Genomic DNA, 24,498 nt, shown 5'->3' with positions numbered 1-24,498 from the left:
CCCCAGCTCTCAGCACCCTTCAGGGCTGGCCTGTGCTCAGGCCAGCACCCTCTCCTCCATCCGAGGACACTCAGTGCCCTCCCGGGGCCACCTGGCAGTGGAGCGGGCCCACTGGGCAGAAACCCATACCCCTCCTTCCTCCTGTTCTTTTCTTTCAACACTGCAGAGACTTCCCACAAGTTGTGATGAGTGAATTAGAAGAAAAAAAAATAGCCGATACATTAAATCTACAGCAGAATTTTTCACATTCTGATTGAAAAACCACTAATGGATCAGAAAATCGGTTTAATGGGGTTGTGACCAGCCTGTATGTATGTGCTGCCTTCTTTTTAAAAGGGAACAAAATAGAAAATCTCAGAGTGCATCAAACATAGAATTGCTGCTTCAGTCGCATATGTGAGTCAGTGCTGAGCTATAATGTGAAAATTATCCCCTCATGTGCCTGAGGAACACAGCTGGAAAAGCCCTAAGGTAAAAATGCTTTAACCTGGTTAAAATGCACGGAATTCCGGAACCTTGTAGAAAGTGAGCCGAGGGGAGGAGGGCACGTCGGCCCCAGAGATGGGGACGTGCCCCTGGATCGGGGGCCCGCCATGCCGCTCACCCGCCATGTCTCCCAGCTAAGTCAGTGTGGAGGTTTTCGTGGCATGGAAACTGTGGCCACTGGCAAATGTTTGTTTTCTCCTGAAAGGACACCAAGGCGCTTTTATGGGTAGCTTGTACCTCCTTCTCCCTTAATTCCCTGCAGTAAAGACAGCTTGGTCCTGCGAATCACCTTTGCTTCTACTCCCCTGCCAGGCGGGGAGGTCAGAGGAATAAAAGGAGGCATCACGATCGTCTCCGACCACGGAGAGCTGGACACTGGCTTCCAGCGCAGACCCGCCTCAGGCTGCGTCCTCTGCCCCGGGACACATGCTCTGCTCGGTGCCACAAGCAGAGCAAGGAGTGTGAGGTGACAGCACGCCCGTGACAAGTGCGCAGTCACTGGGATCTTCAAGTGGAGGCACCGATCTCTCTTTTTTTTTTAATATATTTATTTTATTTATTTATTTTTGGCTGCGTTGGGTCTTCGTTACTGCGCGCGGGCTTTCTCTAGTTGTGGCAAGTGGGGGCTACTCTTCGTTGTGGTGCACGGGCTTCTCATTGCGGTGGCTTCTCTTGTTGTGGAGCACAGGCTCTAGAGTGCCTGGGCTTCAGTAGTTGTAGCATGTGGGCTCAGTAGTTGTGGCTCGCGGGCTCTAGGGCGCAGGCTCAGTAGTTGTGGCACACGGGTTTAGTTGCTCCGCAGCGTGTGGGATCTTCCCGGCCCAGGGCTCGAACCCACCTCCCCTGCATTGGCAGGCGGATTCTTAACCACTGCACCACCAGGGAAGCTCCGAGACACCAATTCTTTAAGCTAATGGCTTCTGCTGTTTCTTTTTGTTCTTCAGCATCTTACTCAAGTGCACAGGAAATAAAGAGTAAGCCGGGACACTGGACCAAGTTAAACATTTACATTTCCATGTAAGAGTTAATTTGCTTTACACCTGAAAACATGAACCTCTCAACCTTTGATTTCAAAGCTAGGTGAGTTCAACTGTGCAATGACACGGCATTGTGATGATTCAATGGCGTCCTAATCCAGAAGGCACACAGGACAGTTCATGGAAGTAAACTTCCATCCAGAAGTCTCGGGCACGAAGGCCTTCAAACCTCCCGGGGCAGTCGGCACGCCGAGCAGGAACGGCCAGGCAGTGTTCAATTTTTATGGGTAACAAAGATTTCAAGAAATAACATTTAAAAATAACTCTCTAGGAGACCTTTCCAAATTTGTGAGCAAGGAAGCCTACTTGAAGAGCCAGGGAAGAGCAGCTTTTAGAATATTCATCAAGACGTAAAGGTGTCATTGCACACTACTATATATAAGATAGATAACCAACAGGGACCTACTGTATAGCACAGGGAATTCTACCCAATATTCTAGAATAACCTATATGAGAAAAGAATCTAAGAATATAACATATGTATATGTATAACTGAATCACTTTGCTGTACACCTGAAACTAACACAACATTGTAAGTCAACTATAATCCAATAAAATTTAAAATATATTAAAAAAGGCGGAAAGGTGTCAAGATCAACAGAAAAGACAACAGCAGACCTTACGCCTCATAATACATCATGGAAGACCTTATGCCTCATAATACGTCGTGGAAGACACTTACATACGTCAGTCATACCGCTGACTTACGAACATACTACTTTGTCTGCTTTTTTTCAAACACAAAACAATTTAATTACTTCAGCCTTGAGCTCCTTCCAGGAACCTTCCTAGACTCTGGGGAGAGTGAGATAAGACAGGCACACTCCCTGCCCATAAGAGAAGCTTATATGTCTCTATCAAGACTGGAACTTTCTACATACAAACACCCCTGGAAAATTAACCTGTTTTGCTCTAACATGACCTAATCAGTCTTTGAGGCAACTCTGGGCTGGGGTCTCGGGGGCAGCACAGCAGAATGACTGAGAGCACAGCCCCAGCAGGAATCCTGAGTCAGCCACTAATTAGCTGTGTGCTCTTGGGCAAGTTACTTAGTCTTTCTGGGTCTTAGTTTTCTTACCCTAAAATGTGGACAACGATGGCACTGGATCAGTCTGCAAGGGGGGCCATAACAGACTGGGGGGCTTCGACAACAGAAACATGTTTTCTCCTGGTTCTGGGAGCTGGATGTCATAGATGAAGGGTCAGCAGGGCTGGTTCCTTCGGAGGCCTCTCTCCCTGGCTTACAGACGGCTGCCTTCTCACTGTGTCTGCATTCTGTGTCCTAATTTCCTCTCCTTACAGGACACCAGTCATGCTGAATTAGGGCCACCCTAAGAAACCTCATTTAAACTTCATTACCTGTTTAAAGGCCCTATACAAATACAGTCACACTTTGAGATTCTGGGGAATGGGACATCAACATATGAATTTTGAGGGTGGACAAATCAGCCTAAAACAGGTACCTAAATTCAGATTATACATATAAAGTACAGAACGTGCTTTATGAATGACCATTATTACTCTTACTAACTGGTGTTGAGCTGGGTGTTGAATTTCTTTTTTCTCAGATATTTTACCAGGAGAGGGTCAAGTCCCTTCTGAACACTCTTGGCCGTGGCCCTACGTGCCAGACGGCCACCCAAACAGAAACTTTGCCCGTCAGGCATTTGGCAGCCGGGAAACACTATCTTATGGGAGCAGAGATACATGGCGGCTGGTGCAGTGAAATGCAAGAGGCAGGTGTGTGTCAGGGGCGGGCAGGGAGGAGCCCGGCCTCACTGACATCTACATGATCTGAACCTCACGACGGTCCTGTGACAGACCCGGCTCCCCCCATCTCTGCAGATGGGGAAACCGAGGCTGAACGAGACCAGGGAACTGGCCCAACACACGCAGCCAGTGGAGTGGCACAGACAGACCGTGATCCACGGAAAGCCTATTTAATCCAGAATCATCAAGAAACACAGCTCCGTTAGAGGCTAGTGTGAATGGAGCGTGATGGCAGATTCTCATGACTCGTGTCATGATTTCCACGGGCAAATGCATTCAGGGCTCTGAAATGGGGTTTCAAGGTCCCCTGACACACCCTCCCAAACTGCGATGAACACGTCCTCTGATTCTAGGGAATGAAATGGGCCCTGTGTGTCCGGCTGGAAGTGGGGCTGAGGTTAGGGAAAGAAGGTTTGGGATAAGAAATACAGCAGCGGGCTTCCCTGGTGGCGCAGTGGTTGAGAGTCCGCCTGCCGATGCAGGGGACACGGGTTCGTGCCCCGGTCCAGGAAGATCCCACATGCCATGGAGCGGCTGGGCCCGTGAGCCATGGCAGCTGAGCCTGCGCGTCCGGAGCCTGTGCTCCGCAACGGGAGAGGCCACAACAGCGAGAGGCCCACGTACCGCAAAAAAAAAAGAAATGCATCAGCAACAACAGGCCAGGCCCCAGGACAAGCTTCGGGACAGCTGGGGCAGGCTGGAGGGGGCGTCGGGTGGAAACGTGCAAATAGAACAAAGTCGCCTGCGTTGCTGACAAAGGCTCTCCGCTTCCTCTTCTCCCCCAGTTCCTCCCTGACCCTGACTCTGCCCGAGGCCAGAGCCCGGGTGGATGGGGCCGAAGGGCTGGGAGCCCCGGGGAGCCCGGGGAACAGCAGGAGGGAGGAGGAAGGCGTCAGAGGAAGGGGACCCACCCACCAGCAGCCAGGGCGGCCTTTCTGAATGAGGACAAGCAGGTGAATGGCTCTGGAGGTCCAGGACCCCGTCATCTCCCCCTGCCTGGACCTCACCCGAGGCCACGTGACTGCCGCCACGTGCCAGCTACGAGATGCCAGGTTGGAGGGGACAGAGACCTGTGTGTGAGCCCCAAGCTCTGGACAGCCTTGGCGTCCAGGCTCGAATTCAAAGGCAAATCCGTTATCTTTTAGGGAAGGAGGCAGTGTGGGAACTCCCCTGCTCCCCACTTTCTCTGCCTGTGTATTTCCCCACATCTTCTGCTTTTTCTTCGTTCATTCAAGTCAGACCACCTCCTTCTTCCAGTTGTATCAAAAACACAACCCGACTCCAATGTGTGTTTTGATTTTAACAAGGATAATGTGATTAATTTCCTTCTATGATTTCACATTTTTCCCGACAGGAGAGGCAAGAGCCTCACACCGCTTCTGCCAAGTCCCAGCCCATCTTCACCTACTGAACAGTAACTAAACAGGACCTGGCCCACCAGGTGCCCTCACTAACCAGGGCTTCCACTCGCCCGCTCTCTGGGCCACATTTGGGAGAACGCGCTTCCTGGCCCTTTCCAAGGCCTGCTCCCCAGGGCCAGAGCATGGATTCCGGGGCAGCCTGGGCCGCAGGCAGAAGCACCTCCCAGAGCAGCTGGCCACATTCCTCACCACACCCCAGCCTCGGGTACCGACCATGTAGTGTGGGACACCCAGGCAGCTCCGGCCAGGCCACGATGGACGGACCGAGGCCTGGGGAGCACTACCATGTTTTCACAAGATCTAGGATGAATTCAAATGGTGTGCATCTCTTTTAGTTCTCAAGTTCATCGTAAAATCCTCCACGGAACAGAATGTGGTGTTTGGACGTTTTGTTGCAGGTGTTGATGCGGCCCGCACTGGACCCATCACATCATGGATGAGAATATGCAGAACGCAGCCACTAGGAAACCTTTCCTACTAACAGCACGTTGCATTCGGTGATGTTAAGTAACTTTTTTCCCGCAAAGTTATGACTTTCTCTAAGTTCGTTCAATAATGTATAAACTGCCATACCTTCCACGAGGAAAGAACGAAGAAGCAATGGAAATCACTATTTAAAAAAAAAAAAAAGCAAGATGCTGTCTGACGTGGCAGGTGCTCAGGGGTGATCAGGATTTTAATGTCCACTGTGAAGATCAGGCTCTGAGAACACCTCAGTTTCCTTAAATCTATGATCATGAAGTTGTGCTATTTAAGATGGAGAAGAAATCTCAGAGACAGGCTTGCTCAGCGGTGTTCTGGTTGCTGCTGCTGGGAGCAGGCTGCCCAGGAGGGGCACAGAGCCTACTCTCCCCACCCCCAGCAGCTCTAGTGAGCTGTGCCCCCCACCCTGGGGCCCCAGGCAGGAGCCTCTCCGCAGCTGCCCCCGGACAGTCGGCCAAGAGAGGTGGCAGCCGAGCTCCTCAACGGGGCCACGTCCACAGTCACCACATGGAAGGCCAGCCACGCGCTGCGCAACACACTTTATCTGCATTTAACAACCGTATAAAAAATAACGAGTGCTGGGCTGCCCTGGGGTGCAGTGGTTGAGAAACCGCCTGCCAATGAAGGCGACGTGGGTTCGAGTCCTGGTCCAGGAAGATTCCACACGCCACGGAGCAACTAAGTCCGTGAGCCACAACTACTGAGTTTGTGCTCTAGGGCCCATGAGCCACAACTACTGAGCCTGCACGCCACAACTACTGAGGCCGTGAGCCACAACTACTGAGCCCGTGAGCCACAACTACTGAGCCTGCGTGCCACAACTACTGAAGCCCGCACGTCTAGAGCCTGTGCTCTGCAACAAGAGAAGCCACCGCAATGAGAAGTCCACACACCGCAATGAAGAGTAACCCCCGCTTGCCACAGCTAGAGAAAGCCCGCACGCAGCAACAAAGACCCAATGCAGCCAAAAATAAATAAATTAAATAAATAAATTTTAAAAAAATACGCGTGCACCATCAGGAAAAGGCATGTCTGATTCTGAGCAGACAGCGTCATTGTAAGTGGTCAACAGCTGAGTTGGATTTGAAGGTAAACTGTGCTTCTCAGCTTTTGTGACGAGTTTCTGGCATGGAGCCATTGGATCTCTGATCCTGAGTCACATTTTCATTGACAATAATAAGCACTATTTAACTTTCTTCAATAAAATTACAGGCACTGAAGAGTGAGTTCTAATAAAGCTCGAATGTATCACACATTATTAATGTCAGTGATTTTAAAGTCAAAATCTTTTATATACTCCTTTTAAGATAAAGGGATGTTGGGCTTCCCTGGTGGCGCAGTGGTTGAGAGTCTGCCTGCCGATGCAGGGGATACGGGTTCGTGACCCAGTCCGGGAGGATCCCACATGCCGCGGAGCCGCCGGGCCTGTGAGCCATGGCCGCTGGGCCTGCGCGTCCAGAGCCCGTGCTCTGCAGTGGGAGAGGCCACAATGGTGAGAGGGTCGCGTACCGCCAAAAATAAAAAAATAAATAAAATAAAGGGATGTTAGAGCAGACGACTTGAAAATAAGTTCTGTAATCTTCCAGCTGGAATTCTGTAGATTTAAGATAAAAGGCCAAACAAATTTGACAGTTCATACAAGTATTCCAACCCACACATTTAGACACAGCACACCTGAGTTTCAGGAGCTCTATGGCAAAGCCATTTTATTTTTGCTACTAATCAGATTTGTGACATAAACCAGATGCAAGTAGAAAATTTCCTTGCACTTAAAATGTCATTTATACTAAGTTAAGCATAGAGGTTATTAATTTGTGGGGCTTTTTCCCCATCAGGGTTAGGAATGTCAACTGAAATTAGTAATACAAAAGCTTTTTAACACTAAATGCTAAGGAGGTCTGACAAGACTGGTTCAGGTACAAAGTAGCTGAAGTAACTTTTCATATAAGAGGATATATTTAATGTTTGGCTCCTAATAGCTACTCATGGTCCTGTATGTTCGTTTAGTTTGTATCTAGTTTTTCAGACTAGCTTCCACTCCTCAGAGAATATCTAGTGCCAGAATTCACAGTCGAGTATCTGAATAAAGGAAAAATCCTCACATTTACTAAACTTAAGGATTTTCTGAAGGGCCACCATTTAGGATCAATGCAGTAGTTCTCTCTTGCTTTAACCTGTTCCACACCCTCTATGCCATCTCTATTCAACAGAGTTCCTCTCTTCTCGTGGTCTCAGCAGGGCCCATCCCCAGGGCTCAGATCAGAACTCCCCCTGCAGTCTGGGGCCGGGGGAACCGGCTCTAAAGAGTCAGCCACACCTGTAGGCGCCTGTGTGAAGAAGAGGCCCAGAGACACAGAGACAGAACCTGGATGACATGAGTTGAGCCCGGAATCCAACCACACTTCCCAATGATGTGAGCTAATCCCTCTTCAAATTCTCCTCTTCTTCCTGTTGTTTGTTTTCTTTAGCTACTTTTGAGTTGATGTCTGTCACTTCGATTAAGGGCTCTGGAAAAAATAAAATGACCCTTCCCCGCTCTCGCTCCCCCGCTTCTACCTCACCTCCTGAAATACGCCAAACTGGAGAGCCCCACTGAGAAAAGAGGTATGCTTGGGTGAGTGCGCCGCAGAAAACAGAGCGAAAGTTGGGGAGCCCCCAGGCTTGTACACAGGGGTGAGCAGACACAGGCCATGCTTCCTAACCCCAGAGGAGCCTGGGGTTGAATATTTACCCCAAGGGCCCGCACTCGAGGTCTGTGACTCTGGGTGGCGTGGACGTTAGGCCTAACCGACCAAAGCCCCCCGACCTCGACTTCTGCTCTGCTCTGCACGGGGACCCAGGGCCACCGGCCCCATCCGAGGCGGGTCTCGGAGGAACCCCCCCGGGCAGCCCAGAGAGCGACGGGCTGGTCAGTGCAGAGCATCTCACACCCGGCCGGGGCTCAGGCCAAGCGGACTGGGGCGTGGCTGCCCCAGGTGGCACCTGCCCCTCCTGTCACTCAGAGACACAACTGCTGCTACCTGCTGGACGTGCAAGCCTGGGGAGGATGCAGAGCGTGTGGAGAATGGCGGGGTGGGGACTGGGCAGGGGCCCAGGGAGGGGATGGGGAGGGGAGGGAGGGGCAGAGACATGCCCGGCGGAGGTGGCATGACTGTGGCGGGCAGGGCACAGAGCTGGTCCATCTCACCTTCGTCCCCGCGTCACTGGTGGAAGATACGGCACCTGGCACCACGCCTGCCTCACTGACACGGACCAGGTCCACTCGAAGAGGAGGACACCCCACTTCACAGCCGCGTCCAAGACGGAGGACTAAATGCAGCCCTAGGCGTCCAGCTGCGTCCCCCCTGGGCTTGCACGTCCAGCGGGTCGCTCCACGGTCACTCCTCTGAGTGAGTGACAGGACGGCCAGGCGCCACCCGGAGCAGCTGGGTGATGGCTCTCATGCCAGGTCTGAGATGCTCGGGACTGGCCAGCTGGTCCCCGGGGACCGAGCTCACCCGCATGAAACCGCAGCCCTGCGGCTGCCGCTGCCACATCAGCACCAGCAAAGCAGACGCTTGCTCTGTGAGGTCCCGACAACAAAAGCGGGGAACACTTTCTCCTGACGGGCGGGATGTGCCAGACCCCAGGGAGGTGAAGGGCTGAGGATAAAGTCGGGCCAGGCGCCTCTCTCCCGCCAGCAACTTAAATCGAGCTTTTGAAGATGGAAACCACTGTCCTTTCCTAAAGCGGAGTCAGTCTGCTGTATGGCCTGTGGGAAACACCGGGGGCTCCATGCTCCGCCCCCCGAAACTGCCATGAACCCAGGGGTTTACTTCTTTATTCCTAGGCATGCGCACCTTAGGTGCGTACCCCTCACACTACGATGAAATGTGCCCTTATGTGCCGTAAGGAACCCCCAAGTTCAGGGAGGGCTGGTCCAGGACGGGGCAGTGGGAGGAAGGAGCCTTCATCAGATGGATGGGAGCTGCCACCCCTGTGGCAGATCCACACGGCCTGCGTCGGGCCGCCAGCTGGCCGAGGGACAAAGGAGCCATTCACCATCCATGTGCCCAGATGGTCCCCTTTCCAGGGGGCAGATGTGCCAGCAGCCAGCACAAGACGGAGAGGCGTCGGGGGCAAAGGCTACCATCGCACAGGTCCACAGGTCCAGGGCCCAGAACCGGAATTTCCATCCCTGCTCCTAAGAGAGCCCGTTCCCTTGTGAGCAGGCAGGCAAATAACATGACTGAATGTGTAAGCCTGAAAAAAACTGGTTTAGAAGCACAGCATGGTCAACCAAATGTGAAAGTCAAATGGTAACACGGATGCTAGTGAAAAGAATTTTTTTAAAAATTGTAATTATAAATTGTAATTACAAATACATATTCAGTACCTCTCAACACACATACCTGCTGCATCAGCACAAGCATCTCTGTGCAGAACGGGGGTGGGAGTGGGCCACGGATGTGCAAGGATTCAACGTGACCTCCTGAAGCACCATGCAGTGTCAGCCCCTGGCAGAAGCTCACAAGCGCAACTTTTTGAGCCCACGCCTGCTCAGCAAAATGAAATATGGTAACAAAAAAGAGAGTGACCGAGTAATGGGACGACACACTGGTGGGTGCGAGCAGCTGGCAGACAACCGGACCCCAGTTCTGACCCCGCTCCAGGCCCGGCTCCTGCCCCACTGGCTTGTGGCCTTGGCAGTTCTACACTCTCTTCTCCCGTTTCTGCGGCTGTAACACGAGGATGTCAGTGGCACTCGCGGGGCCGTTGTGAGGGTCCAAAGCCTGAGGAAGGGACCGAATGCAGCGCCCCGTACACGGCAGGAGCCGCGCGACTGCGGTCATGGTGCTTTTACTGTTATTATCGCCCCATAAATTGTTTTCCTCTCTGGTTGAGGGCCAAGGTCCGGTGGAGAAAAGAACAGGTGGTGCTTTCTCCACGGAGGTGTGCACGTGTCTGTTTTCTCCCTCAAATGCTCCTGCGGGACAGCCTGGCCTCAGTCCTGCTCTCTGGGTCAGGAGCAGCTAAGCCACGAGGGCCCCTCTGAAGCATCTCAGGAGAGGACGTTCCTCGGTGCAAAGCTGGCCTTCAGTTAGGAAGTGCAAGAGGCACGCCATCTTCCAAGGCTGGACAGAAGGGCTTCCGGGACCACACGCTGCTCTGGACAAGGCGAACGCTGGTTACTAAGAGGGCAGGCCCCTGCCGGCTCCAGGGAGGGGTCCTGATGTAGCTGGGCTCGGCCTCCAGGCCCTCGTTCCCGGCTGGCTTTTGTGGCAGCGCCCTGCCTGGGCCCAAGGCCTGCTCCTGGCTCTGCTGTGAAGTACCTTATTACCTTGGACAAGTAATTCAACGTGTCTGATTTTCATAGAAAAGCTGTGGACCAGGTTATCTCCAGAGCCCTTTCCAGGATTCAAGAATTCTACACAGAGAGCCCAAAGTGTCGAATGAACTTCACTTTTTTTTTTTTTTTGCGGTACGCAGGCCTCTCACCGTTGTGGCCTCTCCTGTTGCGGAGCACAGGCTCTGGATGCGCAGGCTCAGTGGCCATGGCTCACGGGCCCAGCCGCTCCGTGGCACGTGGGACCTTCCCGGACCGGGGCACGAACCCGTGTCCCCTGCATCAGCAGGCGGACTCTCAACCACTGCGCCACCAGGGAAGCCCTGAACTTCACTTTTTAAACTTAACTGTACATACTAGGCTACACAAAAACAACCACCAGAAGAACCGTAAGCAGCCCTTTTGGATCCTACAGCCAACTCCTGTCACCAGTGTTTGGCTGAGCATGTTGGGCTAAATACTACAGGACCGGTCACTTTAGAGCAGTGCCTAAGGACCCCAACCATTTCACTACCAATTCACGCTCCACTATAAACACCCACTTGTAAATTTTCCAAGTTAGACACTCAACTGCTTTGCTCCCTGAAAAAAGCCAAAACTATAAAATCAATGGAGGTTCCCTGCAAACAGCCACCCCAGGATGGCTGGCTTCCAGGAGGAAACACAGGCAGACCCCCAGCCCGAAAACTCACCAAGAGCTGCCCTCCAGGTGGCTTCCCAGCCGTGAGAACCACGGAGGACAATCTGGATGCTCAGAGAATCCATGAGTTTGGAAGCAGAGAAAGGAAGTTAAGAGTTGAGAGAGAGGGATGGCAGCCTGCAGGGGCTCATCAGGGGAGTGGCTTGTGGACAAAGACGATGTGAGCAGGTGCCCTCCTGTGCAGAGAGCAGCGGTGGCTGCAGGGTTCGGGGCTCAGGGCAGGAGGGGCCCGGTTGGCCTTCCAGCAGCCCCAGAGGCTCTGCAGTCAGCACCACGGCACCCATCCTGAACAAAACCCCCCTGCACCCCACACCAGCCCCCGGGGACAGACATGAGCGTGTAATAGGGAAGAGGAACGTTTGAGACATATGGACGAGATCTAAAACTGAGTGTGGGCCATATGGGGAAGCGCAGTTGGAAACACAGAGAGAAGATTTTACTCGATTCTCAGCATCTGTAGTCCACGTTTTCTCTATTCTAAAACCAAAGGCTCCCACTTGAGTAACTTTGAGTCAAGAAAGGCTGGTATCGATGTTCTTTAGAAAAACGATCATTTTCATAAGAAGCAACCCAGGTGCCAGTCGCTGGGAAAGAAACTGGGAAATGCTTTACATGGTGTCCTTGTCCTTCCTCAGGGCACGAGGGGCCCGGGGACCGACGTGTCTGGCTTCAAGACCCCGTGTCACCGCACACCTGCTTCTCCTCCATCTCCCAAGCGTAGACCCCTCCTCCTTCCCCATCCCCTCTCCTGGCTTTTCTCCCATTAGCATTCTTTTGAACAGTCTGTCTCTATTTTCTCTCTAATTATCCTCCCACTAATCTGTTGTGAGTTGTTTTATGTTTCTTGTTCTAAATACTTGGACACTTACGATATATGCAAACAAATCCAAGTTTATTTTGGGCGCTGGCATCACAATTGCTGTAGACATTTCCATAGTCTGTGGGCATTACATTTGGCGGGTCATTTGTACCGTGAACGACCTCGTAAGACAGAATTCTAAAGAGTTCTAAGTTATGCCACATAGTACGTAATTCAGGTTCGTACAACGGTAGATTATACAACAGAGACCGAAAAGGTCAAGCTCAAGTGTTAAATGCAGCTCTGAAAACCCAGAGTCCCTGCTTTAATATGGAGAAGAGATGATGGTTTGGAGAAGCTGGACCTTTAAAATCAAATTGAGATCTGTCAATCTTCTTCGCATGTTACATACAAACTTTTCATGGGGCATGGTCTGGCTCTGCACTGTGAGAAAAATGTACTTTGTACTTTTTGTACTGATTCCTTAGAAGGTGACTGAGTTTAGGAAGTATGTTTAAGTGACATGTAAAAAGACTAAGGGTAATTTTCTTATTCTTTATGGACATTCAACCTGGAAAACCAAACTACTTCTAAGACAAATGCACTATAAAGAATCAGCTTCTCCTCTTCGCTTTTATACAGAGCATCCTGACCACTAAGGAACTGGGAGGCATGGACCAAACTCACTCGGCAAAGGTCCTTTCCGGCACGTGTCGCGATCAGCCTTCCGCGCAAGGGTAGACGTTTCAGGACTGACTGCTTGGTGACAGTGGTATTGATGCCAGGAAGAAGTCACATTTGCAACCTGATTTTGATTCTACGTGTGTAGAAATACTTAGCAAACAGATGCAAATGCCAACGGTGATTATTTCTGGGTGATAAGATCACAGGTGATTTATGTTTTTTCTATTTTCCAATTGTCTTTTTTTTCATAAGTATGCCAGTCTTCAATGAATAGTTTTATAAAAGACAGGCATTTCAGAGATGACAATTCTGAGGACTACCTGAGTGCAGAAACCCGTGTCACACAAAGAGCCTGTGAATGGCAAACACGGCTGAAATCTCACGTGCACCGACCCCCTGAACACGCCTGCTGCTGACACAACTGCTGCCAAACTAAGAATCGATTTGGGGAAAAGCAGGTGTGTTCCTGGGACATTCGGCTTCCGAATCATTTTAATTAAAGGCTCCTGCTCCCCTCAATGTGAAGGAACCAGGCGGTTATTGACAAGTGAACCCCCAGGGCTGGGAGGAAACGATGCTCATGAAGTAGCTGGTCCCCTCGAGTCCCAGGGGCTGCAGCAAGGATGGGAGAAAACCAACCCAGCTGTGCAGATGGGACCAGGGAGCGACTGGATGCACCAATACCAATGCCAAGCAGGCAGCATTCCCCTCACCCCCCAGGGCTCCCCGCAATCTGAATCCCCAACCCCGGAGGCTGACCAACAACAGCAGAGCTTGAGGAGTCGGGCAGACCTGCTTTGAATTTCAACCCATTACTTACTGTGTGTTCTTGGGCGCACACATACCTTAACCTCCGAGTCTCATTTTTTTCACGTGAAATATAAGGATGTTACTATATTCCTCTGAGGGTTACTGGGAAGATTAAACAAAAAGGTGTGCAGGTAGGTAGCACCAGAGAGGCACACAGAAGTCATTATTACTGCCTACACACTGGAAAATGCACACGACATCAGTTCCGGGTCTCGGGTTGAATTTTTCTGCTGCATTAAGCTTTCCCTTTGGCTTCCAGTGTGACATGGGTGTCAGGAGCGCAGGGGTGGTGGTTATGGAGCCCGCGGGTCCCAGGCACCAGCTGTCACAGGGCCTCCCTCCCAGGGGAGGGCTTGGGGGCGGCTGTAGAAAGTAGACGGAGGCCTAGAACCAGCCCGAGACCACAGCGGAGCGGAAGCTTGGTGGAGGAACCTCGCGAAGTGCCTCAAACGCCTGGGCTCCCCTGCAGGCCGAGACAGAACTATTTATACTGGTCAAAAACTAAGCTTCCCGTCAGCACAGCCCGTATGTGACAGCAAAAATCTGAATTTTGGGCTTCCCTGGTGGTGCAGTGGTTGGGAGTCCACCTGCCGACGCAGGGGACACAGGTTCGTGCCCCGGTCCGGGAAGATCCCACATGCCGCGAAGAGGCTGGGCCCGTGAGCCATGGCCGCTGAGCCTGCGTGTCCGGAGCCTGTGCTCCGCAACGGGAGAGGCCATAACAGTGAGAGGCCCGCGTACCGCAAAAAAAAAAAAAAAAAAAAAAATCTGAATTTTGTCTCCTGAAGTTGAGACTCATGCCTGAAGCGTGAAACATTCCCACCGAAGGGCCTGCCATCAACTCCAACGCGTCTCGTCATCACGGCCCAGGTTCTCTTCCTACTTCCCTAACCCTCTGGTCTTTCTGCTGGTTTTTCATTCAGGCTGGAAACCCTTGAGTCACCTGTGACTAACCTGCTGCTTCACACCCAGTTGGCACAGAGTTCTGGGCCTTCCCTGCGAAGCCCAGGGCTGGTGACATCCCCCCGGGCCACCCTGAGGTCTCGTCCCCAGCCTCCTGCTGACACACTGACACTGCCATTCCCACCCTGAGGACCAGGATCAAGATGCCTGCCATACACCCCGACGGCCACCACTCCGTCCGCCAGGGGACGACCGCTGGGGCTCCCCTTTTCAAAAGCATCAGGCCTAGTGATGGGGGCCTCCCCAGTGTGGGTCACCCAGGGCCCTCAGTGCCGCCGGCTCACTTACTGTCCTCCCACACGCCCCCGGCTCCCAGCCTCTGCCTCTCCCTCCACCGAAGACCGGCCTCGAGCATCCTTCACGTGAAGGATTTCAGTCTCAACCATCTGATGAGACAAGTGGTCCCTTATCCCGCCCTACAGACGCTGCAGCTGAGGCTTTGCGGCTTCCACGGCTCGCCCCAAATCGCTCAACCGGTGTGTGGGCGTGTGTCGAGCCTGGATTTGAAAAGACCCCAGCCTCACCCTCCTATGTATGCTGTTTCCGCAAGGATAAGAGAGGCCCGAGTGGCCTCATCCCGCCGTTTCTGGTGGGCCTGGAGGGGCAGTGCCACTGTCCTAATGACCCCGCGCGTCCGGGCCGGTGTTACTCTTCCAGTTACATCACAGGCTGCAGAGAGTCACGGGCTAAACTCTACCCACCAGATGAAAGAACGTCCAGCCGGCCTCCCCCATCTGATCCACACACACCCTGTGACACGGAGCTGATCCCGACACCACGTCTGCACCCGTTTCAAAGCCTTTGGTTATTGTTCCCAAAGGTCATTCAGCGGGGAACCCGGTGGCTTAGAAGCATTTCCAAGGGACCGAGCGAGGGAGGGACGACTCCAGCTCAGCCTGCGATAACCAGCAACTACAGCATCCATCACCCATGGCTCATCTGGACAGATCGCCCGCCCTGCTTCAGACCTACTGAGAACGCTTCTGATCACAGCAAAGGCGCAAAGTCCTGCGGTGCCAGAAAGAAAATTCCCCCAGGCTTCACCATCACGGAGGCTGGAGCCCATCTCTCACCCCATCTCTGTTATAACAAAAAGGCCTACATTGAACTGACACAGAGCAGCCTGGGCCGGTCCAGCAGGAAGCGGGGTTCCCTCACCTGCCTGCCATTGATACGGAGGGAAGCTGCTGGATGATTACAGAAAGTTCTGAACCAAGTCCTGGGGAACCGTTCTGAGGAAGAATCTGTTGGCACATTCACACCCGGTGGCAACCGCATGTGTTAGGTCCAATCTCAGCAGGTCCTCGGCGATCCTCTGATCTCTGAAAGCCTGATGACAAATGTAAGGCCCTGTGGCACCGCAGATGCCCGGATAGAGCAGGAAGCCTGAGGTACAACCTCTCCCCAGCTGTGATCCAGCGTCATGGCCTGGGGTAGTCTCTAAACCACTCTGCGTCTGCCCGTTTGGTTCAATGTACAGATAAGTTGTAAGAACAGCACAAAGGACATTATCTTCCCTGAACTATCTGAGAGTAAAAGCTGCCAGCGTCCTGTCGCATCACCTCAACACCTGGTGTGCATCTCCACACACAAGGGCATCCTCCTCCTCGACACAAAACCGGGATGTTAACACCGATACATGTTTACTGTCACACTCAGACCCCACCCCGGTTTTGCCAGTAAGGCCCTGGTTTTCATCTCTAAAACAGGGAACCTAGCATCACTAGGATTCCTTCTAACATCCTAGCTGCTTATCTCTGTGACGCAGCCCTATCAAACGCCCACCCAGTAAGCCCTGATATTCAACTTGGTGAAAGAAACCCAAGTTCAGGCTAAAGGCATGTGACCCATCTCTGTCACAGGCCTCCTCTTGGGGAAGATGCTCAGTCAACTGTACACGGACAGGCCTTGAAGAACCCTGGGAACTTCACCCCCAGGAACCGCCCCATCCCGACCAAAGGTATCAACCCAAACAGCACAAGGGCTCTTTTAGTTAGTGAGCACTGGTCCCCTCCGGTAGCCGCTCCCTGCTCCCAAGTCTGGCTTGGAGTCGCAGAGGTGGGGACCGGTCCCAGTGTTCATCACTGGCAGGTGACTAACTGGCCTCAGGCAGGGTCACACTGGGGCCAAGGCTAAAGCAGCAGCCCTGGGGGCAGCTCACTTCTGGTTCCACATGCTGCAGGAGGTGGTCAGCGAAGGATGTGTGTGCCTTGGAACAAACCCTCCACGGGCGGATGCTAACAGGTTATAAATGGAACCGTAGCTTCCTGGGTAGCCCAAGTCAGCACCTGGGCCTCCGGCAACCATCGCAAAGACACTTAACCTTCGGGGCTTCGACGGGTTCCAGCTGCCATCGTCAAGTGGTGACAAAAACCATTCTTCAGTAAAATCCCTCCCTGGGAGTAGCTTCCCCATCTCACAAGATTTAGCACAACGCTTTCCAACACCTAACCTGCATGGTTTTATGAGTCGGGTTGTGTAAAACACCAAGGCCAGGCCGGAGCCCAGGAATGCAGCGAGCCTTTCAAAACATCGCCTGGGCTCTGCCAGCAGGAACAGTTCTCAAGGACGGCTCCTTGTTACCTGTGGAAAAGCTCTATTTGACTAATCGTGATCATAAGCTGAACGTGAGAGGAGACCTAGTGTATCAACGTGCTACCCGTCTACAAATACGAGTTCATATTGTTTTATTTAATTATAAATTATTACCGGAAAAGGAAGAGCGTTAGTCCTTTCCTAACGGAGAGAACTTTCTGGGAAAGGTACTGCTTTCTGGAGGTTATTGTAACAAACTATTACATGTGATTAAATTAAATTGGCGACTGACGTCAGCACAGCACAAGGATACAGGAAAGCAGGAGAGAGCTCTGCCAAGCCACGGTCACCTGCAGTTAGAGATGCCAACACACAAGGAGAACACAGGGACTTTGACGGGGAGTCTGGTGCTATTGTGTTTCAAACCAGGTGCCTGCCGGGGAAATCTTAACCACGGCTTTAGAAACTGGGTGGATTTCCATGGCAGTAGAATTACAAATGTGGATGATGTCATGAGTCGCTATCAGAAGGTCAACATGTGTGGTGGTGTTTTTGACGTTGTTTTCACTCCTTCTAATACACAGTAGAGAGAACTTCTGCTGGGTGCATAATCAGTCTATGATCACACTATAATTCCAACAGCACACCCGTCACGGTCATTTACACAGGAAGCCACGGATGCTTTAGCTCCAGTCTTCTCTGTAACGGAGACCAGTGGGCGGCAGGAGAGGCTGCGCAAAGTTTTCCCACCTTCCTTCTCGACGCTGATGCCTTGTCAGGTCTGACGATGGCGAAATAAGTCACACCGCCACGGTGGTTCTTGTCGGGGTACCTCCCTTCTCTGTGACACCGTTCAAGGGGGGCAATGGAAAACTCATGCCAAGACAACAAGGTCTCTCTTTGTCCAACAAAAGCAAGGCTCTGGGTGACCACGACAAACACATGGAAGCAAAAAAGACAGACAATGAATAGGGGCATTTCTCCCTGACAATGGGCATACTGACCTCCAACAGTCTCTAGACTACAAATATTAACTGCCACGAAGAGATATGGACGTTCAGAACATAGCTTTGTTGGTGTTTTTACATTAAATAATGCTAGGTACAAACGTTTCCAAGGCAGTAATGTGCCTGACGGGGGAGGAGGCCTGGAAAAGGGTGGTCAGTCCACAGAAGAGCAGCAGGTCTCCCCAGCACAGCTCTCGAGGGCCAAGGAGAGCCGAGGGGAGAGGCTTAAAGAGAAGCCAACTTTGATTCTATTTAAGGATGAGCCTTCTAACAATCTGTGTGCTCCCAAAATGGAACTTGGCTGGCTCTGTGGAAGGAGACGTGTGCCCGCAGAGCTGGGGGGCCATCTGTCGGGGCGGGGGAGCCAGCCTGGCACCCACACAAGGACAGGCTGGCTGAGCCAGGCCCCCAAGTTCTGAGAGGAGCCCCAGGGACTGACTGCCGCTTGTGAAAAACCGAACCCCAGCGCCAGATGTGCTTCAGAGCCCAGCTGTCTTCTCGTTCTAAAAACTGAAGGGAGGGATGACAAGCTGTTCAAGGGAATTTGTACGTAACTCAGAGGGCTTGCTTTGCCTTATTTCACTCCCCAGCATTCTCTTCCATTTCTGGGTGTTTCATTCTTTACTAGAATCTTGAGAATGGAGTTTTGAAAAAGGATAAGAAGACAAAACAAGTCAACAATGCGAGCATCTCCAAAAAAAGGTACTTTAGTGGGTGAGAAGCTGAAATTGGAAAAAAATAAATAAAATTAAGTGCAGGGCACTCCTAAAGTATTTACCTACTCATGCTCCCCACACTTCTTCTTTTTTTTTTTTTTGCGGTACACGGGCCTCTCACTGTTGGGGCCTCTCCCGTTGTGGAGCACAGGCTCTGGACGTGCAGGCTCAGCGGCCATGGCTCACAGGCCCAGCCGCTCCGTGGCATGTGGGATCTTCCCGGACCGGGGCATGAACCCGCATCCCCTGCATCGGCAGGCGGACTCTAAACCACTGCACCACCAGGGAAGTCCCATGCCACATTTCTTAGTCACAGTTAATAGAGGGTTATAAGCACAGGACAATAACGTTTCTTTCAAGTGACATGCTTGGAAAAAAACGATAAAGAGGGTCACTTTTGTGAAAAAGAATCAGATTGCTCATGAAAAACGGAATTTCTCCATCAGGCAGAACCTACGGTAGCTGGTGTGATTCTCATGCAGGCCAGTGTCTCATTTCTCTCTCCAAGGCGTGAAAATAACCTAACCCACAACACAAAATTACTACCCAATGAATGAAGGCTTTACTTGGTTTTGAAGAGTTAGTGGACCCTTCAAGATGGCAGAAAATGAAAGATGAATATTTTGCAACACTCATCACATTCAGAGTTTCATTTTCTTTTCAGGTTTCCTGCCTGGTCCCCTCCCTCAAGTGAAACTAATTCTCTTGTTAGAAATAAAACGGAAAACCTCAAGGAAATGTAACGTGGGTGATAACATTGACCTGTTTCAGGAGCAAACTCTTCCGTGATAACCAGCGGTCCCGGGGGCCACCCACATGGTGCTCACAGAAGGAGGAGGCATTGCTGACTTTCAGGAAGTCACCCTCTCGCACCCTCTGCAGGATGTCCATGCAAAGGCGAGATCGGACACCATCCACTTCAGGGGACTCGGGGTCTTTCCCAGGTCCGGACACCAGGGAAGGGAACAGGCGCGTGGGAAGAAAGCTGGGCGCCCAGCAGGCCCCCTGCGGGTCACCCTGGCGGCCTCGCATCACACTGCTGCTCAAGTCCCCACCTTAGCTGCCACCGTCCAGGACTGCGCTGTGAAACGCCACCAATTTAACAGAGGGAAAAAATTCCCCGGGTTCAAAGTGCTTTTTTTTTTGCCATCTCCTCCTCTATGTGCAAACACCACACACGAAGGATTTCGTGAGAGAGAAAAAGATTTGATGGGATGACCTGGGCGGACCTGGAGACATGCCCGGAGGTGGTCATTCCATTTCAGGACACTCCAGAAAGTTGATGCCGGGAGACAGAGACATGCAGGGGGGGTCCGAAACACACAGAAAGGCCAGCTTACATAAACCTCCAAACTCGAGAACCTCTAGGAAATGACCAGCCGGATATTTCTGCACTGGATCTCTCAATGTCCAGAGATTTTTTAAAAAGACAAGTAGAAAGATGTCAATACTTAAAACATACCCTTTTTTTTTCCTTAAATGCAAATGAAAGAGATGACCTCCACCCCGAATCTGCTGAGAAAGCACCAGGCCCCCGCCTTCCAGGCCGGGCCGGGCCGGGGTCCCGCCGTGCCCGCCACTCACCGAGCGTGTCCTTGAGGTTCTTCACGAGGGAGCCCTTTTTCAGGCTGTTCTTCCTCTCCACGTAGTTGGACGGCACGTAGCCCGTCCTGTTGGCCGCGTTGCGCACCCGCCACCAGGTCTTGGAGTCGTCCAGCAGCCACAGGCGCTCGTTCTTCTTGATGTCCAGCTCCTGGTCCTGCTGGGCCGTGTAGTCCCACTTGGCTATGACGATGACCTCCTCTGTCATCTTTCATGGAGTCCTTCTGCCAGCAAAACATTTGGAGAGGCTCATTAGACACCCGGCCAAGCGCCATGGCTGCCGCATCCACTCGGAAAACTACACCCGGACAGCTTTTATTACAGCTCGGCAACCAGCTGTCTCCAGGGTCTCAAATACTCAACCTTTAGATGACCTCCTTTCAACAAGCTTTAGTACGCTGTTTAGAAACGGTGACCTTATAAAGTGAATCTTATTTTTGCACATGGGGAATTCTGCTTCTCTGCTAAAAACAAACAACAACAACAGAAAACTTGCCAAAAAATTCTAAATAACCGGATCACAATTAAACGTGTTCACTAGATTAAGTAACACCAGATCCTTAGAGCTGATATCTTTACATCCATTTTCTCAAGATAAGCTGACTTTTATGACCATATTTAATGACCGTGACACACCCAAACCACAATGTGGTATCCTGGATTGGATCCTAAAACATGAAAATTAGTGAAATCCAAGTGAAGCTAGTCAATAGTCTACCACTAACCAATATTAATCTCTCACTTTTGACAAATGTCCCTGGTCAGGTAAGATGTCAGCACTAAGGGAAACTGAGTGAGGGGTGTCAGGAATGCTTTGCACCATCTTTGCAGCTTTTTCATAAATATAAAATTATTCCTGGAACTTGAAACACAGATGTTTATAGCAGCTTCATTCATAATTGCCAAAATTTGGAAGCTATCAAGATATCCTTCAGTTGGTGATAAATAAACTGTGGTCCATCCAGATAATGGAACATTACTCAGTGATAAAAACAAATGAGCTGGGCTTCCCTGGTGGTGCAGTGGATAAGAATCCACCTGCCAATGCAGGGGACACGGGTTTGAGCCCTGGTCTGGGAAGATCCCACATGCCGCGGAGCAACTAAGCCCGTACGCCACAGCTACTGAGCCTGTGCTCTAGAGCCCACGAGCCACAACTACTGAGCCTGTGTGCCAAAGCTACTGAAGCCCGCGTGCCTAGAGCCTGTGCTCCGCAACAAGAGAAGCCACCGCAATGAGAAGCCTGCGCACTGCAAGAGAGTAGCCCCCGCTCGCTGCAACTAGAGAAAGCCCATGCGCAGCAACAAAGACCCAGTGCAGCCTAAAATTTAAAAAATTAAAAACAAAACAAAACAAATGAGCTGTGAAACCATGAAAAGACATGAAGGAACTTCAAATGCACACGACTAAGTGGAAGAAGCCCATCTGAAAAGGGTAAGACTGTATGATTCTCACAAAGACTCTCTCCTTGACCAAACTTTAGTCAGGCTCCTCTGAATCCTCTTCCCAGACTAGGCCTTGACTATTGTATTTCTGTGTCTGTACTTCCATGTCCATTGCCCAATTTTAGCAAGAATCCTGCTGAGTTGGTTCAGCCAGAATCCTCCACCCTCACCCAGGTGATTGATGTCTGACCATCCTGGCCTGTTTTCAGGAAGGACCCTGTTGGGTCAGTGCAGCCAGAATCCCCCCTTACCTCTGACGTTTCCTCTTAGTAGTTTTCCATCCATCTACTCCCCACCCAGCTCCTGGGCTATAAATCCCTACTCTTCCTTCTTGTATGTGGGGTTGAGCCCAGTCTCTCTCCCCTATGGCAAGAATCCCTCGGACTCCTCCCCTGAGTAAAGTCTGCTTTGCCATTATTTAACAAATGTCAGTTTTTCTTTAATAATTCCAAGAATATAACATTCTGGAAATGGGAAAACTACAGAGACATTACAAAGATCAGTAGTGGCCAAGGGCACAGGGGAGAGAGGGGTGATTAGATGCAGCACAAGGATTTTTAGGGCAGTGAAACAATTCCGCACAATATACTGTAGTAGTGGACACGTCATGACACATTTGTCAAGACCCATAAAACATTCAATACCAAGAGTGAACCGTAATACAAAATTACTCCAAAATTAAAGGTTTATTAAAACAAACAAAAAAATACAGTACATTGCATACCTAGTTAAGTCAATCCTGGAAGTAATAAGTAACAAAGGTATACCTGAATGACTGTAATGAATATAGTTATGAGCTATTTCGTAACTTCTCGGGTAGAAGATGGGCATTTCTGCAGCAGAAAAATTCAACATTCAGTCCTTTAAATGACGAGAAGTTTACTCAAAACTAGGAAGAAATGAATAATGGAAAGACTATTGACTCAAATCCCCTTCTTCTCTGACAGAGAGGAGTTCTCATCATTTACAGGGATGGCTTCAAGATGACAGAGGGGACCTAGCGCACTGACTCCACAAAAGCATGCATCCCATTTTTAAATAACATGACATTTTCTTCTAGATGCTAAAGACACCTATAAATAATACATGTTCTCCTCTTTCATGAATTAACTTCCAGATTTAGAGATAAGAAACCTTTGGGGAAGGAGGAGATGTTTCATAAACCTTATGCATAATGTACACAATATCCAAGAAGATAGTGTTTACACAAATCTCATTTTCAAATTGTAGACAACATTGTTATCTACTTTCAGAAAATCTCAAGTCCACGCCGTGTCTCCCTATATACTGAACTCACGGTCAGGTTAGATTTCTGAAGGTCATGTAGGTCGTTTCTCTTTTTTCAATTATAATGGGAGGGACCAGAACAGTAACAGGAATGGGCTTCAGAGAATATTTTATTTGAATACCGGGTTTGTGTCTTAAAAGACAGTTTCAAAAAGAGATTTTAACAACAACAGTCCATCACTTACGACCAGTCAAAACAATTTATAAAATTTCTGCACGACTTAACTACATGAAAAGCAGGTAAGTAAGGCACTGGCTGGGCCTGGTAGGTCTCAGTGCACATCGAACACCACATGGGAGGGAACCTAGAAAATGCTGTGCCTGGCTTCATCCCCATGGGACCCTCGAGGAGCTGGGCCTGAGCATCCAGTGTGTCATAGGCCCCAGGTGACTCTGACAGCCCTCCTCACAGGTGCTCTTCCTGGGTCCGGGGTGTGGACTAAGCGCACTGCTCCGTCTGGGGGAGGACACTGGAGTACATGGGGGCACTCACTCACTCTGCAAACACCCACCTTTCAGGGAAGTGTGAGCTTTCAGGAGACAGAGGATCAGAGATTCAGTGCCTTGCTGAACAACAGAGCCAGGGTTTGAGCGCAGGGCTGTGCTCCTGTGCTCACTTCTGGGGTGAGCTGGGGAGGGGGTGAGAACTAATGTGGGGTCTTTGACAGGCTTAATCCACCCAGGAAATTTATGACTCTGGAACAGAAGAAAAATAAATTTCCAAGCACCTAAAAAATGAGCAGCTGTTCCTTGGACATAACAAGGGGATTTAAACCTGTTGTAATTGACTTATGAAAGCTCCCCATCAGTATAAAAGCTTCAGGAGTCCATCAAATCAACAACCACCCCACACCAGGGATCACAGTCCCTGGTCAACAACCACCTCCCCCAGGGATCACAGCCCCACCCCCCACCCCCCCACCGCCCGTCAACAACCACCCCACACCAGGGATCACAGCCTCCCATCAACAACCACCCCACCCAGGGATCACAGCCTCCCATCAACAACCACCCCACACCAGGGATCACAGCCTCCCGTCAACAACCACCCCACACCAGGGATCACAGCCTCACGTCAACAACCACCCCACCCAGGGATCACAGTCCCCCGTCAACAACCACCCCACACCAGGGATCACAGTCCCCCGTCAACAACCACCCCACACCAGGGATCACAGCCTCACATCAACAACCACCCCACCCAGGAATCACAGCCTCCTGTCAACAACCACCCCACACCAGGGATCACAGCCTCCCGTCAACAACCACCCCACACCAGGGATCACAGTCCCCCGTCAACAACCACCCCACCCAGGGATCACAGCCCCCTGTCAACAACCACCCCACACCAGGGATCACAGTCCCCCGTCAACAACCGCCCCACACCAGGGATCACAACCTCCCGTCAACAACCACCCCACCCAGGG

General features: G+C 51.1%; 1 protein-coding gene across 3 annotated transcripts in view; it reads right to left on the bottom strand.

The window, feature by feature from the left end:
* The window catches only part of NCK2 (NCK adaptor protein 2), a 139,879-nt gene that overhangs the window by 23,706 nt on the left and 91,675 nt on the right, over positions 1 to 24,498 (bottom strand). For 2 of the 3 annotated variants that reach the window (XM_082641963.1, XM_082641964.1), the window contains exon 3: positions 20,322 to 20,563. In XM_082641963.1, the coding sequence (XP_082498089.1) occupies positions 20,322 to 20,547 (226 nt within the window). In that variant the 5' untranslated portion in view covers positions 20,548 to 20,563. The remainder of the gene's footprint in view (positions 1 to 20,321; positions 20,564 to 24,498) is intronic. The other variant, XM_082641965.1, reaches the window with a different exon arrangement.

Source organism: Mesoplodon mirus (assembly GCF_964341445.2).
Source record: "Mesoplodon mirus genome assembly, chromosome: 14".
Lineage (NCBI taxonomy): Eukaryota > Metazoa > Chordata > Mammalia > Artiodactyla > Ziphiidae > Mesoplodon > Mesoplodon mirus.
Note: the sequence above shows the minus strand (reverse complement) of the source record. Positions and strands in the feature narration are given on the sequence as shown.